Source organism: Malaya genurostris, chromosome 3, assembly GCF_030247185.1.
Source record: "Malaya genurostris strain Urasoe2022 chromosome 3, Malgen_1.1, whole genome shotgun sequence".
NCBI classification, from domain to species: Eukaryota; Metazoa; Arthropoda; class Insecta; order Diptera; family Culicidae; genus Malaya; species Malaya genurostris.
In genome coordinates, this window is record NC_080572.1 from 87,795,663 (window position 1) to 87,813,395 (window position 17,733).

At 37.6% G+C, this 17,733-nt stretch overlaps 1 protein-coding gene across 6 annotated transcripts in view; it reads left to right on the forward strand.

The window, feature by feature from the left end:
- LOC131433745 (formin-like protein) overlaps positions 1-16,955 on the forward strand; it is a 105,952-nt gene extending 88,997 nt beyond the window's left edge. For all 6 annotated transcript variants that reach the window (XM_058600336.1, XM_058600339.1, XM_058600335.1 and 3 more), the window contains 7 exons: positions 2,719-2,805; positions 11,829-13,569; positions 13,645-13,937; positions 14,005-14,457; positions 14,518-14,619; positions 14,677-14,805; positions 16,337-16,955. In XM_058600336.1, coding sequence (XP_058456319.1) covers positions 2,719-2,805; positions 11,829-13,569; positions 13,645-13,937; positions 14,005-14,457; positions 14,518-14,619; positions 14,677-14,805; positions 16,337-16,549 — 3,018 coding nt within the window. In that variant the 3' untranslated portion in view covers positions 16,550-16,955. The remainder of the gene's footprint in view (positions 1-2,718; positions 2,806-11,828; positions 13,570-13,644; positions 13,938-14,004; positions 14,458-14,517; positions 14,620-14,676; positions 14,806-16,336) is intronic.
- The last annotated feature ends 778 nt before the right edge of the window (positions 16,956-17,733 follow it).

A 17,733-nucleotide genomic window follows, 5' to 3' on the forward strand; every position in this document is an offset into this window, starting at 1 on the left:
ATTAGACTACAACAACAGAATATTATTCTCAATATTTGCTACTTAGCCATTGTAGACTAGCTGGCGCACCTTCTTACGAACGATCCTTATTAAATTCCGCACAGATTTCTTGGCGATAAGTTTTGACACTTTTTTCCAATCTTTTTCGAACTGTTGAATGGTTTCGGCTGCCGAGACATGTTTCCTAAGATGTGCCCGTTAATGCCCAAAATTCCTCAAGTTGTGGGCAATTTGGTGGATTCATGTCTTTTGGGACGAAAGTGACATTTTTGGTTGTATACCATTCTACCGTTGATTTCGAGTAGTGGCAAGAAGCAAGATCTGGGCAGAAGACAACAGGATCCTTGTGGCTTCGAATCGTGGGTAGAAGTCGCTTTTGTAAACATTTCTTGATGTATATTTCGCTGTTCATTGAAGCAGTTGTGATGAAGGGTTTCGAAATCTTACCGCAGCTACAAATTGCTTGTCAGACCATAGCTTTCTTACCAAATTTTTCGACTTCAATCGATGTCTCGGACTGGTTTTACACTTGCCCTTCTCGCTCCGTATAATATTGTGGTCCCGGCAAGGATTTGTAATCGAGTTTCACGTAGGTTTCGTCGTCCATGATTATGCAGTTCAAATTTCCAGCAAGAATCGTATTGTACAGCTTTCGAACCCTTGGCCTGATCGATGCTTCTTGTTTCGGACTACGTTTTGGTTGTTTCTACTTCTTATAGGTTCGAAGATTCTAACGTTCTTTAGCACGAAGAACATTTGACTTCGAAGTGCCCACTTTTATGACCACATCCCGAACTGAAACCTCCTTCTTTTGCTCAAACGCCTTCAGTATACGTTTATCCAACTGAGGGTTAGCAGGACCTTTTTTTCGACCCGTTTTCAATTTATCCTCAAAGGTGTTATCCTCACCGAGCTTCCTGATTGCATTTCGCACAGCTTTTTCACTTACTCCTTCCATTTTTGCTATCTTTCTCAGTGACAGTCCGCGTTCTGTGCACCATTTGTACACAATTTTTCGACGTTGTTCTAAACAAACTAATAAAAACGAATAAACAACTGCACATGTGATTAGAGAAGAGTGTGAACAGCAGAACGCAGCCATAAAAATTGACAGATTCTGAACCATTGCGAAATGGCAGCGGTTTTTGGTTGCGTCCATACTTTCTGGAACAGTCTTTATTAGACAATACTACCAATACTCGCATATCAGTCGCCTATCGAATTTCGCCATATTTTAGTTAGCTTAATGGATGAAATCTATCCTGAATATATTTTAGGAAAATGCGATAAAAATTGTGGATTTATTTTGTTAAAAAAATATCAAGTCTTGTTTGCTTTGTATTTAAATTATCCGCATATCAAGGCATTACCAGTGGATGCAGGTAGACTCACAGTGGAACCGAATTTGATTATCAGATAGTTTTCATATTAGTGCTGTTGAACAGATCAAAGTTGGTTATGAGGACCCGAAGCCTTCCAGCAAAAACATGCGGCATTTTGACGACTCATCAAGATTAAGCGTTTGGTGGCATAAAAATTCAAAGCCATCGAAAATTAGATTTGAATCGTCTTTTTCTCGACATGCCGATTCTTCATATGGGACAGATATGCAGGTATGGGCAGAATAGTGTTTTCATCTGAGCCTAAGTTTGTGGAAATCCACCATCTCGGAGTTAAATGAGTGCATATTTTCTGCTTATTCGTTGTAGTTCCGAAACCAGATAAAATTTAAAGAATATCTATTGGACTGAGCTTAGTTTTAGTCTAAATATGGTTCAGTCATGTCGGAAAAAAGTGAGTTTTACAATTAACTTGTGTCAGGGAGGAAAACTAATGACGCGCTTTCGTGTTCTTGAACCAGATCCATAATTTTGAGATAGTGTATGACTTCTCAGCACAATATATTAGACACATCGATTTCTTTTACTAGTTCCAATCGTAATCTCATATGGTTGGTTATGTCTCTGACATTTCCCGCCAGCTTCATGCTTGATGTGAGAACTAAGATTCTTTCTCACATGTTTTTTTTTTTTCAAATAAAACTAATCGTTGTTTTGCCCTAGTAAAAGACATTCACACTCCAACTAGTGACAGACTAAACCTGACCTTACTGAAAAAAATGCACTGTTGTGATTCCCAGTGCTTGTGAGAGCATCTGTTATCTGCCCAACTGATAACATAATCTGTGAAGGTATGACAGCTGCGAACATGCAACTATTTTACAGCATACTCCAGCGATGTAATAATGCTAGTGATGCCAATCCGGCGACCGGGAACGTTCGTGATTAGTTGTGCTTAATGCATTTATCGCCTGCTTGTTCCAGTATATACGCTACCGAGACGATTGCCTGCTGCCTCTAGTATACTGAAAGTGAAAAACAATGTGATAAGTAACTGCATCTATTATAAATACAATGATGTAATGTAACTTTATTTATACCGCGTCGATAACTCTGCCATGAGTGTGTACTGGAAGCAAAGGCACTATTACTTTCAGAGTTTAACGGGGCGGAGGGGGGAGGGCGTGTAAAGAGGGTGGTAGTACTAGTTCATAAATAAAACATTGAAACGTCTCGTGGTGCATTACTCATACGGTCGGAGCCTCATTATCATCCGAATCCGATGGGAAAGTGTTACTCATGAAATGGAAAACGATACGAGCGTAAATGTTACTTGCACTGCATACTAATGCACAATTTGTTTCTTTTTGTCTTTCAGGAAATGGTACACGCGAAAGATCCTCCAGCACACTATCTCACGAAGTTGCGGACTTACCTAGATCCCAAAGCCTCGCGAAGTCATCGGGTAAGTTGCATTCGCTCACGCCTCTTCCAGAACGTGATTGTTACGAACAAAAAATATAAAATAACACGTTGCTCGTGGAATATGCTATTTATTATATGTTCGGCAGCATTTTCGTTTCTGTTTGAAAATCGAAAAAGATCGTGTTTGGATTCCATGATGATAGGGTTAGTGGTATACAAATATTTCTGCCATAATTTGTATATTTTGTGATTGTTCTGTATTTCAATACTCATTATTACATTCTGAATCTAGGCACCATAACTTCATATACAATTTTCCTCGTGATCGATCTTCCATGCTGCATGTGTTTGCTGAATTAATTTTAAAGGATAATTATCCCCTCAATAATGAATGAAGGTCCCTTGCACTATAGAGAAAAATGTTTTTTTGTGTATTATAAATATTACCTAAAAAAGTACAGGTGTGTAATGTGGTGAATTCGAATAAAGTGTCAGTTTTCTTTATACTACCGAATATCAATTAGTTGATCGGTTGTGTGAATTGTGCATGTTTTGCCCTTTTACACAATTAGAATTTGAAACGTTACACCTAAACTACAGTACAGATTAGTTACATTAAACATTCTGACACACAAAATTTACGAAATAACCAGTATAGTTTTTTATAATAAAATAATGGTGCTTCTGAAAAGAATCCTTTATGAAGGCGTTCGTGATGGGGAGTGACGAGTTTAGTTCAAATTCCGATGGATACCATTGACTTCCGCTGGATACCGTATCCATTTCCAGGCTGGTCTGTTGTCCACATATACATATATATACATATACATATACATATACACATATACACACACAGACATTTGCTCAGTTCGTCGAGCTGAGTCGAATGGTATATGACATTCGGTCCTCCGGACCTTGGTTCAAAAGTCGGTTTTCACAGTGATTTTATACCCTTTCTATATGATGGCAAAAATGGTCCAAATATGAATTTTCATAAAATCGGGAGACTGTCGAAGTTGCAGTTAGTTTTTAGAGACAATAAATAGTCAAGCCTACAAGTTCGAATAGTTTTATAATCTGTTTTGAAAATTTCGTACTTTTTTGTGTCGTCAACTATATGAAGGTTAGACATTTTTATCTTTCATTATCCTCAGCACTGTATTCAACAAAAATCACACACCGGCAACAGACATTCGTATCTGTGTCGTGATTCTTTTTTCCTCAAAATGGTTGAAAACTCGGACATGTGTGCTCAGTGCCGATGGACTCGCTTCTGGTTTTAACCCTTGCAATGTATATTTTTCACCGATTGCATGAGGTTCCATATTGGGGACGCATTCTTAACTCACCAAAAAAAATTCATAGAATTCCCTTCATATCTAGAGAAGTTTGCGGTATCTAGGGTAACGGCTCCCTATTTCATCTCATTTGTAGGGATGCTACCTCCAAAATATGATTTAACCACTATAATCACTATTTATTTTATTTTTCTGCTTAATTCGCCTTGCTCCACATTGGGAATTGATTCACATTTGTTGGAAATCAAACTAGTATTCAAAAACCCGCTAAAATCACTTTTGAAATGTACACTACTCTGTTCCTAATTTTATCTCATTGGATTTTTATCCATCTTACCGTTGGTCCTTTATTCATCCTATAAATTAGCAATGGCGACAGCAATCGAAACAAAATATTGCACTATTACATTCCCAGGTTCAAAATGCCAGAATTGGCAACTATGAGACAACACATGATATTTATAGAAACAGCTTGAAATCATTTCGACGTTTAAAAATGTTTGGGTATATCAATTGTTATTGATAAGAAAAAAACCTGTTTTAATCCACCTAGTGGTGTAATGATGCCTTTCTCATATCAATCATACTATCATATATAAGACTGTGGTATTCTTCAAAATAATTTTCTTCGATTCTTAAAAGAATAAATCGGTTTGTTTGACCGTCTACTGATAAAAACCATCAATTGGAAAAGATTTGAGGTCGATTTAGAAATTTTTTTATGGGTTTTCCCCATTTTCAGTGATGATATACAATTTTTAACCCACTTTACCCTATATTTCCGGATCCGGAAGTCGGATCCACATGAAATTCAGGAATTACGTATGGAACCACAGGACCTTTCATTTGAACCTAAGTTTGTGAAATTCGGTTGCGCCATCTATGAGAAAATATAGAACACATGTTTTCTTTTTTTTTTTGCATATTTTACCCCATAACTCCCGAACCGGAAGTCGGATCCAAACAATATTCAGGAATTTTATATGGGACTACAAGACCTTTCATTTGAACCTAAGTTTATGAAAATCGGTTCAGCCATCTCTGAGAAAAGTTAGTGCACTTATTTTCACATTTTTTTGCACATTTTACCCCATAATTCCGGAACCGGAAGTCGGATTCAAATAATATTCAGGAATTTTGTATGGGACCACAAGAACTTTCATTTGAATCTAAGTTTGTGAAAATCGGTTAAGCCATCTTCGAGAAAAGTTAGTGCAAAAACACGTTACATACACACATACACACACAGACATTTTGCGTACCCGATGAACTGAGTCGAATGGTATATGACACTCGGCCCTCCGGGCCCCGGTTCAAAAGTCGGTTTTCACAGTGATTGGATAACCTTTCTATATGAGAAAGGCAAAAATTTCTCGTTGAATATTCTAGTGAGCGCGTACACACTTAACAGCGTTATGTTGACATAGGGTAACGGCTCCCTATTTCATCGGAGCTCCTATTTCCATCTCATCCCTTCACCTCATTATTTTGAACATGAATAATATCTTACAACGTACCTGAACCAAACTGTGAAATGTTTAAAAATGAATATTTAAGCTATTATCACACTTTTACATTGGAAGAAATGGTTTTAAATTCTTCGGTGATCGTTTTTTCATTTAAAACAAACTCACTTTTCGATTTAGGACACATTTTCGTCTCAAGATTTACAGTTCGTCATGTTTCTGAATATCTACTAAGCGATTCGTCTCAAAACATGATCACTGTTTCGCACAATTACACTACTATTGAATGCTGGATGACTTCATAATTAGTAATGATCACTTGCCACTTGTTTAATCAACGGTTAAAAACTTCAAAAACTACCTGACAAGCAATAAAAGTCTTCAAAAATATGAGATGAAAGTTTTTCACTTAGTTCACTTGATTGCGCTTTGTTTTCATCTAATTTGGTTTCGCAAAGTTGCCAGGTTTTCTCATAATGTTACAAAACAAAATTGTTTTTCTTTTTCAAATTATCATCAACAAGTATTTTTTTTTAGTATCCGTGACATTAGCTTATTTATATTATTGATATTTATATTTCAAAAAAAATATTTCGGCTTCGAATATTACCAGAAAGAGCGTATTAAATACTAATGAAATAACCGTTGTGGCAAATCTAGTAGCACTGGTTTCTTTCCACTATATATCATGTCGCTGTTAAGTGTGTGTGTTTCATCGGCTGTGCACAGAGATGCGAGATATTTTAATAGAAAATATGTATTACTTTGCAAAAAAGTCTATATCTGCTATATCTGTTTTCACTAATAAAATGATGTTAAAAGATAATTCTTCATATCTGCGAAGATTTTCATTTGAACATGCGATTTGTCCGTTGATTAATGAACTTTCAAAGAATTACTGCAATCAAATAGTAATAGATACTCACAGAGAAAAGTCTAATTTTTTACTTCTCACTTTTTATGAATCTGTACCAATCTGTATTACATTTAGGAAATCTGTATAACATCTGTACTCTGATTAAAGTCAACGCAAAAATCTATACAATATAGATAAATCTGTTGATATAAACGATGAGGAGGTTTTATGCCTGCTGGAGTGAGAGATTATTATTTCAGCTCCATTGGGCTTATTCCTGCTCCAAATAAATAAAGAATTATGCGAAATCTATATAACTGGCATCTCTGGCTCTGCATTTTGTTTTTAGAAGGGCTAACGCCTAAATAAAAACAATTTCTTTTTTGTTTTGTTGTTAAGTTTACTAAATTAAAATTTTAAATTTAAAACGAAAGGTAACAAAAACGACCCAAAAATTCTTAAACGTCGAAATGATTCAAAATTAGTTCTAAAAATATCGTGTGTTGTCTTATAGTTGGTATCAGGCCATTTTTAAGAAAAAATCGGACATTTTGAGCCTGAGAGTGTAATAGTGCAATGTTTTGAATGAATAAAGGACCAAAGATAGGATGAATAAACATCCTTTGAGGTGGAATTAGGAGCAGAGTAGTGAACATATCAGAAGTGTTTTTAGCTGATTTTTTGAACATTATTTTAATTTCCAAGAAATGTGAATCAACTAAACTAATGTCACGGATACTAAAAAATAAATGTTGATGGTAATTTAAAGAAGAACAAAAATTTTTTCTTCATAACATTATGAAAAAACTTTGCAACCTTGCGATACGAAATAAGATGAAAACAAAGTGCAATCAAGTGAGTTTAGTGCAAATTTTCATCTCGTATTTTTTAAGACTTTTATTGCTTATCGGGTAATTTTAAAAGTCTTTAATCGTTGATTAAACTAGTGGAAAGTGAACATTACTCACTATGAAGCCATCCGACATTCAATAGTGATTCAATTTTGTGAAATAGTGATCTGTTTTGTGACGAATCGATTAGTATGTATTCATCAACATGACGATCCGTAAATCTTGAGATGGAAGTGTTTCTTAAATTATGAAGTGAGTTTATTTGAAATGGAAAAAAACAATCGCTGAAGGTTTTGAAACCATTTTTTCAATGAGAAAGTGTGGCAAAAACTCAAATCAACGTTTTAAAACATTTCACAATTTGGTTCAGGTACGTTGAAAGATATGATTCATGTTCAAAGTTGTGAGATGAAGGAATGAGATAGAAATAGGAGCTCAGATGAATAAGGGAGCCGTTACCTTACCTTTCCATAGTGATTGCATAACCTTTCTATATGAGAAAGGCCCAATGATGCTAAAGGAAACTTATAGATACCTCAATATCGTCATTTCATGCACGTATTTTTACCTACCATGTAGGTAAGTTTTCACGATTTTTTTCGAGAAATTTCGAAATCGAGAAGTTTTTATACACGAGTATCACCCATTTATGCTCAAACCATTGCTATGAATACCGAAACTTTTATGAAATTTTCAAACGTAGTTGAAGAGAAATTATTCCACCAAAGATATGTGTTCTGTTAAAATAATGTAATCTAAGTTCCGTTAGTTATAAGTGTTTTTGCATGGTTCTATTGGATATTATATAGCTGTTATGATGTTATTTTGATCTTGTTTAACCATTCTTTCACTGTTCAATTCTGGTCGTTATAAGACAAAAATCAAATTCTAGCCCACCTATCTCTTGAGTATAACTTCTTTTAGTTGAGTACAGCTAGAGAATCCGTCCGGCGAATTAAAAGTCTATCTAATGACCACTTCATTGTATGGATTCGATGAAGCACAAATAGTGGGATGTCGTTGGAAATTGAACACCATCACAAATCAAGTGTTACATGACGGTTGACGTGTTGTACATCAAGCGCAATAAGAATTGAAACAAGTGTTATTTCTAGATAGTTTTTTTTTCAAGCTGCCAGGACCAATGTGAACTTGAAATGTGCACTTGCTTTTTTATTTGTTATTGGAATCAAAGATATAGTAGGCATGATATGGATTATCACACAGATAGCGACTGATCAAGTTAATCAGTCTTCATAGTTCATTGCATATCTGTCGATGGATTAGAATAGATATCGGAATATTCAATATGGTAACTAGATTATTTTTCAATAAGAGTTACTTGATAAAATCTTGTCCTCAAACAAAATCGCAAATCAGCGTCTGATGGCAAAACAGAAAAGTGAAGATAGACTTGTGTTGCGGTGTGTGTTTGTTTTCTGTTGGATGGGTTTCCAAAGATATAGGACCATAATTGAATGTTTTGGCGGCCAAGTAAAGCGAATCGTACTTGGTTTTTAAAGTCGATTGGTCTGTGTTTTCATATGCAGGGTAGTTTCATTGACAAAACAATTTCCCCAGTTAGGAGCTTGCGGTAACATTTTCGAGGTTTTCATTACACACTTGTATTCGCATTTTATCGACTACATCGACGACGCGTATCACGAGAAAAGGGTTAGGTGAAAAGCGACTACAATGACTAAGATATTGAAATGATCGTGATTCGATTTAGAGTATTTTGTTTAAAATAATTAGTATTTGCAACTAGAACTAAAGAGCCGAAACTTCCCATCCAAAGACCCACACATGGTTCGCGAGCCGCAGTTTGCCGACCCCTGTTATGGACTGATCCCCTAAACGGTACTTTTGTTGGAGTCGTGTTTTGTATGAGTGTTGCCTTCCGAGAGTCCATGGATTGTTCTAATTGCTATTAATATCGTTCAATGCAGTTGCCAATCGCGATGTTGATTGCGACGGCTACTGAAATCCTCCCGAACAATAGTTTTCCACTCACAGAGTCATCTGTGGGCAATGCCCACAATAGATCTAGCCAAATTCATCGAATTCACAATTTTTGACCTGACCTAGATGGATTTTCAGCGTGCTCAGAATCAGGGCTTGCAAATTGAAGCAACAAATATGAACAAAACATAGAGCAACCAAAGCACGGAGAGTTGTTTCGTTTCTTCATTAGTTCAAAAACCGGTGCGCCAGCTGATAGCTATGCTTCATGAGTTAACATTTGGTGAATGGTTCACGAGTTGAAGATGTTCATGACGTTTAGTTCCGATGAATATGAGTATTGAGACAATTGTTTTTTTAGAGTTTCTAGAATTAATACACAGCCCAAGTAGCAAACATTGTTCGAGCGTTGTATTTCTTCACTCTTCTTGCAACCAGAGATGTCTATCTCCTCTGTGTGACGAAGAGCAAGCAAAATTTCTCCCCTCGCACTGACAACTTCAACGAGAGCTCTTCTCTTTCACATATATACACCACTGTTGTATAAAGTGTGCACGCATCATGAGTGCGTTTGTTTATTTCCTTTTACCTCCTCCACTGAATCGCACCTAAGTGCTAGAGCATTAGCTAATAAATTCTCTGAGGTGGATGCAGATACTTTCACAGAGGTGTACACGCCGGTGAGCACTCTGCTGTATGGTTTGCGTAGAAGAAGCGTGGACACGCAAAATCAGCAAAATAAAACAATTTATCGTAAAATTTTCGGTTTTCCTTGCCAATTTTTCATAGCAAGGCCAGATCTACTCTCTATTAATTGAACTTCACTGAAGTGTTCGCTCACCATCACGCGACAGTGGTCACTTGGGTGTATTTAGACGAGAGCGCGTGAGAGCGATTCATGCGAAGAGAATGTGTTTGAAGAAGTGTGCTTTCCTCTTCGTGCGATGCTTCGTTTTTTGCATCCTCGGTGTGGACAAGAATCTGACTCCAGCGTGTATCACTCTGGTGAAATGCCATCTCTAAACGATTATGCGATTGAAAAAGCGCATTTTGCTTGTATGATGTGCAACAAGTTTCTTGTTTGATACGTTTCATAGCAGTAATATTTGTTAAGTAGAAACCGAAAATGAAACTGCTCAAATGAACTAATTGTAGAAGCAGTTGAATAAACCGATGTGGAACTTAATCGTTTTAGGTTTTTGATTTGGTTTCACAAGCAGTAACATGAATGATTTCTACATTTGTTACAAAAACATGTAAAATCATTTGTCAAACATATCTAACATGAATAACCGTTCTGTAGCAATTGTGAAACATGCCAATTTTAACAAGTTTTAATTGCTACTTGGGAGTGCAAACTCCCAAGAAATAAATCTATCGTTTCAAAATCGGGGTCAAATGCAAAATATCGTTGTGCTGAATATTTAAAAAAAACTACAAGGATCAGCCTAATGGGGTTGTTCGAGCCTTTGATGTGGAACATAGCAACCAAAATTTCTACTGATCGACATGTTCAATCAAACAGTTTATTCAATCGTCAAACTTTTGAATCCACAATTGCACGAGAGTCTGCTTAGATTGATCTTTATTAGGAATCAACACGCGAACCCAGAATATAGACTTTGTTTGTCATGATTTGTATTTGTTTTGTAGCCGACGTAAATGCATCAATATCCCAAATGTATGCAATTATATCTTTGCATATATTTGCATTACGGATTACGAAATTTAAGCTTCTCTTCGGCAAGCTTTGTTCAAGTTTTGTATGCACGCAGTTATTTTAAAGCGATTTCTCATTATAAATCAAGTTTATCTTATATAAATTAGCAACTAATCTAAAGCACTCAAAATTTACTCTGAGGAAGTTGCAAATATCTCAGGCGAAAATGACATAACATGGAATTTCATCCAAACTCACATGACACAAGATCAAAGCATACCAATTAAGCTTGAAATCGTTTTATGGCGCTTTCTGTCTTGCTGTCTAGCAACAACCTACCTCTGGCATGCTACACGTAGGACTGAAACGTTAGCCATAGTTTCGCTTATGTCAATAAATTCGCTTACTTCCAATAGCTTCGCTTTTGCATCGATTGACCAATCAGAGCGATGCTTTCCCATTGATGTATCGCTTACTTCTTCAAAACCGTCGTCTACGTTAGGGAAATCTGGTATGCCGGAGAATTTTAGCCGGAAAAAAGGACACTCCTAGCTATTAATCAACATTTCAATGATATATAATTCAAAATACATGGCTATTAACATTCAACTCAATACGTAGAAATATTTAAATCAATTGGTGAAATAATATTACTGATAGAAACTAAATTGACTGGGCTATAAATGATCAAAAGCTGACCACATTTCTACCTGTATTTACCCTTGAATTTCTAATTTGCACCCCTATATAGCAAATAAAGATGGTAGCCACCACTTGCAGCGCTAATCACAGTGTGTCCTGATATTAAGTGAATCGAACTTTTCATGGAACTGTAACTGTTTCATGATAACGATCCCAAGTTGATTCAACAAACATTTTAGGAAGCATAACTAACTAATCCTTATCGTTTTTCAATACCCAGAGCAAACAATCTGCTAACATTTATAAATCCTTTACTTTTTTCCCTCAGAAACGAAAAATGGTAGGCGAATCCACCTCGACGCAGGTCCTGCGAGATTTGGAGATCTCGCTGCGCACCAATCATATCGAGTGGGTGAAAGAGTTTCTGGACGATGAGAATCAGGGCCTGGATGCGCTGATCGACTACCTAAGCTTCCGGCTGGCGATGATGCGTCACGAGCAAAGGATACAGGAAGCAAAATCCGAGTCGGACGAAGGACTAAATCCGAAGGATACAACCCTCACATCGTATGGGAGCAACGAAACGAACCACAAGCTCGGTTTGAATGGGTTCATGCGACCGGGACTAAGCGATATGATGGACAGCCCTAGCGTGCGGAGAAGATCGAGGCATATTGCTAAGTTGAACATGGGTTTAACGACGGACGACATCCATGTCTGCAACATGTGCATGCGAGCTATTATGAACAATAAGTATGGATTCAACATGGTGCTACAACATCGGGAAGCGATCAATTGTATAGCGCTCAGTTTAATCCACAAGTCGTTGAGGACTAAAGCTTTGGTCTTAGAATTACTAGCAGCGATTTGTCTCGTTAAAGGCGGTCACGAAATCATATTATCGGCATTCGATAATTTTAAGGTAGTTTGTTCCGAACAGCGTCGATTCCAGACGCTGATGGAGTACTTTATGAACTATGAATTGTTCAACATCGATTTTATGGTGGCTTGCATGCAATTTGTAAATATAGTGGTACATTCCGTGGAAGATATGAACTACAGGGTGCATTTGCAGTACGAATTTACTGCGCTCGGATTAGATGAGTATCTGGAGAAACTCCGGCTGACGGAGTCCGAAGAGCTTCAGGTACAAATTTCAGCATATTTGGATAATGTATTCGATGTGGCTGCCTTAATGGAAGACAGTGAAACGAAGACTGCCGCTCTGGAAAGAGTCAATGAACTGGAAGACGAATTGGGTCGTGCCTTAGATCAGGCTAGTGAAATTGAACGAGAAGCACTTTTCAAAATAGGTGAACTCGAATCAGAACTAAGTCAGACGCGTGCCGAACGGGACGATCTGTACAACAAACAACGAACCGTCGAAGAAGATATTACGAAACTGAAGCGTGCACTGAAAGAACACGAACAGGAGTCAAAAAGCCGACAGTCGATGTTACTGGAGCTAGAAAATCTCACCAAGACACTACCGAAAGGTACATCGATTGCAGATGTTTCCAATCTGCTGGCAAAAGGTGGAAAGCTGTCGGAGCTTAGTCCGACGAGTAACGGAACCGATAGAAATGCGCCACCAGTTCCACCTCCACCAGCACCCCCAGCTGCTCCTATGCCACCACCACCTCCAGCTCCACCAGCTTTGCCAAGTTTGAACGGTGATGCTCCTCGGGCACCACCTAAGCCACCTTCCTTCATTCCACCGCCGCCGGCTGGTCCGGGCGGCTTCATGAATTTCGGTGGAGCTATCCACTGCACTGATGGTGCCATGACGATCAAACGCAAAGTACAAACCAAATACAAACTGCCAACGCTCAACTGGGTGGCACTGAAGCCGAATCAGGTACGCGGAACGATCTTCAATGAGCTCGACGATGAGAAACTGCATCGGCAGATCGATTTTATTGACTTTGAAGAACGGTTTAAGATCGGCATGGGTGGTCCACTGATGAATGGAAACTGCGATATGGACGGTCTGTCTACATTCCCCAGTAAGCGTTTCAAGAAACCGGAACACATTTCGTTACTGGAACACACGAGATTAAGAAACATAGGTAAGATAATAGAACATACTCTTCGACTGTCAACCCCTTTGAGTTGCGATTGATTCGAAATATTTTATTCTTCAGCAATCTCTCGTCGCAAATTGGAAATCCCCGCTGAAATAGTAATCAAAGCGATCAACAATCTCGATCTCAAACAGCTCTCGTTGGAAAACGTGGAGCTACTGCAGAAGATGGTGCCCACTGATCAGGAACAGAAGCTCTACAAAGAGTATGTGATAGAAAAGAAAGATTTGAATCTTCTGACTGAGGAAGACAAGTTCATGTTGCAGTTAACTAAGGTGGAAAGAATTTCCTCCAAACTGTCAATCATGAACTATATTGGAAACTTCTTCGATTGTTTGCATTTAATCAACCCGGTAAGTAGTTGGATTTCCGTGAGGTTTCCGTTGACCAAACATTAAATAGATTTTTCTCTCGTCACAGCAAATTTACGCCATTATTTCCGCATCATCTTCGATCAAATCATCGAAAAAGTTCCGTTCGGTGCTGGAAATTATTCTCGCGTTCGGGAACTACCTGAACAGTAGTAAACGAGGACCAGCGTACGGGTTCAAATTGCAAAGCTTGGATACCTTGTTGGATACCAAATCCAACGACAAGCGCATGAGCCTGATGCACTATATCGTGGCAACGATTCGGCAAAAGTTCCCGGAGCTAATGAACTTCGACGCCGAACTATTCTGCGTCGATAAAGCAGCGCAAGTTTCTTTGGAGATCTTGATCACGGACGTAAGCGAGCTGGAAAAAGGCATGGAAGCCGTACGGAAGGAAGCTGATCTGCGAGGGAAGGGCACTCACAATCACGTGTTACGAGATTTCCTCAACAATTCCGAGGAGAAGCTGAAGAAGATTCGAACTGACTGTAAAACTGCTCAGGTACGAAACCAATTTTATTGTCACACTGAAAGTATTGTACAATATTTCATGTTTGTTCAGGATTCGTTTAAAGAGTGCATCGAGTATTTTGGTGAATCATCCAGGAGCGCAGATGCTAATGCATTCTTTTCTCTGCTAGTCCGATTCGTTAGAGCATTCAAAGTAAGTAACTGGTAATGCTAGCATGGTATCAAATTTTCAAATCCTATTTTTTGCCAGGCATGCGATCAAGAAAACGAGCAACGACGTCGGCTGGAGCTGGCTGCTCTGCAAGCAGCAAACAAGAAGGACGAAAACGAACAAGTTGTTCTTAGGAACAACAAGATCAACAATCAGAAAAAGCAACAGGTACGCTCACCATCCCTTGCTTTACTCGCAAATACTGCAACCGGTGGCGCTACCGTCACCAGTAGTAGTAGTACTAGTAGTGGTAGCGTTGCTGGAACTGGAGATGTCAGTATTCGACTGTCTAGTACCTTCTTGCAAAACCTAACGCATATGAATCAGGAATTGCAACATGTGTTTGGCACGAGTTCGTTGGTTAGCTAATTGGCGTTACATTGTTTACAGAGAGTGTATTTCAGCTTAGCAGAAAGTGTGTTTAGTAAAGTTTTTCTTTTGGTGTGTAGTTTTTAAGCTGTGTTTTCATGTTGTTTGGCTTCTTAGTTTAGTTTTTGTAGAACCTTTATAATTTATCTGTTATCCGGTACATTGGACGGTCACTTTGAATATTTTATGGGACATATTTTAATATTTTTTCTATCGGTGAAGGATGGTTCGCACCAACGGGTTAAAGGGTTTTTGCCAGCAGATTGGGTTGAGGATGCACCGCTCATCAATAAAATATGTCCCATCGCGCCATTGACTAAGATAAGATAAATATTGTTTTGCATATTATCTGTTACTTCAAAGTGTAACAACCTATAGCTATTGTATAATAATCTGCTTCTAACGAGATAACTGTGTATAACCGTAGTTCATAGTTTTACTGTTAATCACGTCATCGAATATATAAAATACACATACAAAATATATAAAATGGCTTTTGTTAATTGTAGATAGTTAACTGAATCATTTCAGGTGTCATTTACCTACCGGTTTCGAAATGTCACTCTGGTGGTGTGTTACATTAACCAATTTCATTTCATTTCATTTCACCCAACAAGATTGGAAGCAAAGTACCGGTGCCATTTGGATCGGTTTGTGCTACAGACGTAAAACATGCTAAATGCTGTCTGCAGCCCGTTGTTGCAAGAAAAGCAAGTAAATCAGATTCGAACTTGATTCCGAAAGTGCTAACACGAAGAAGAAGATTTTGGGAAGCTACTGAAAAACTGTAGAAATATTCGAAATTGAAATTGAGTTTCGCTGTAAATTTTTTAAAACTGCACCCATTTACATATATACTTTTTAAATATTTTGTGAAATGCTGTTCATTTATTAGTTTGGATAACTACGGGTTTGAACATTCTCAACTGTATATATCTTTCTCTTTTTTTTTTAACTACATTAAACTACGATTCGCGAATTGCATTGTCTAGTATTCCGCTATGCATGTAATGTACATAACCTACTAAGAAGACACGCGCTTATTTTTTCCGTTAGAATTCGCACGCTTGTTTTGTTCCACTTAGCTACACTGCTTAATTGATTTTAGATGACGTGTGCAAAGCGCTGTGCAACCCACAGTAAACATTTAACTGCACAAAAATGCCGTTTAGTGTCTAACCTTTTTACATAGAAGATGCTGGTATGATGGTTTGCTATGCACGCAATTGTTAATTGGATGTTAATTACCCTACCACACTCTTCACATGACCCGATGGTGGTCCGTAAACCTTTGGTTCACCTCTACCCTTCTGATTAATTGTTTCTCTAGGAGGCTGTCATAAACGAGCTGAAGACAAAAACCAACTCGGTTCGGGAGAAGAAACTACTCCAGCAGGATGAGGTGTACAATGGAGCCCTAGAAGACATACTGCTCGGACTGAAGAACGAGCCGTACCGACGGGCGGACGCTGTTCGGAGAAGCCAACGGCGACGGATCGACAGTAATCGATTATCGCGAACCATGGAAGAATTAGAGTTCTAGTGAAAGAAAGAAAAAACAACCAATGTGATTGATTAACTTTACAAATCCGCACAACGCTATACAATGCATACAAAAGTGCACGCACACGACCACTAAGACTTTCCTCCTCTCTCTATCTTTTGCTTGTATGATTATCAACATAATTTCAAACTGATAATTTTTGTATATACACAGAGAATTTTAGTCATAGGTTTACAGAGAAAACAGTGAAAGTCTGGAAAAACGTTGTTATTTTGTCTCTATCTGTAAGTAGTCTTTTGTTAATTATATTAATTCAGTACATTTTTAGTGAAGTTTATGCCTCATTGTGTACAGATATTTTAAATAACATTTTTATCATGTTATAACAAATAAAACTCTAAATAATGGGGACGTCTCGTATGCACAAATTTTAAAAATACAAAATGTACGGATACTCAAACGAACAACTCTTTTTCTATGCCGAAAAACCTTCCCTTTTTCAAAGAAAAAGTGGTAGTATCACATTTCTTTTTTTATTTCTAAAGCCGAAAAAAATCATCATAACCAAAGGGTTAATTAACAACCCTTTTTTATACCTTCTATCAAAATCTTTGTCATTATTTACCTCTTCGTTCAATTTCCTTACGTTTCGCTCCAAAATAGTTCAAGGTTAATTGACTCAGGAATACTGGGTTTGCTACAGTCTTTAACTAAAAGCGCTTTTTGACCATCCCCGCTCCTCTCCATATTCTTGCACCTGTGATGGTATTGGAAATTTGGTAAAGATATCACACTCTTTTTCTATTATCCCCGTAATTCTTCCCCTTAATCTTCCGTAGGTTTTAACTAGTTACTGTAATTTTCGAGTTCTTATAATTCGAGTTGACCCGCCTGGATTACATACATTTGTACAGGTAAGAACAAGTAGATCGTCCGTTCGATTTCCAATTCCGCACACAGGGTCAGAAGGATGCGAATGACCTTTAGGTTAAAACCTGTGTAATCGAAAATAAAAAAAAATAATTTCATTCGTTTCCATTTCTTCATTTTCAGGTAAGTGGATTGCCTATTTGCATTTGTATGATATTTGGGATATTCTGCATAAAATGTTCAAAACGACGAATGTAACAAAGAGAGATTCTCTTTATTTAATTTCTCTTTCGATTATTACGGTACTCTTAGCAATCCTTCTTTCCAACTATTTACCGATAATAATAACTAAG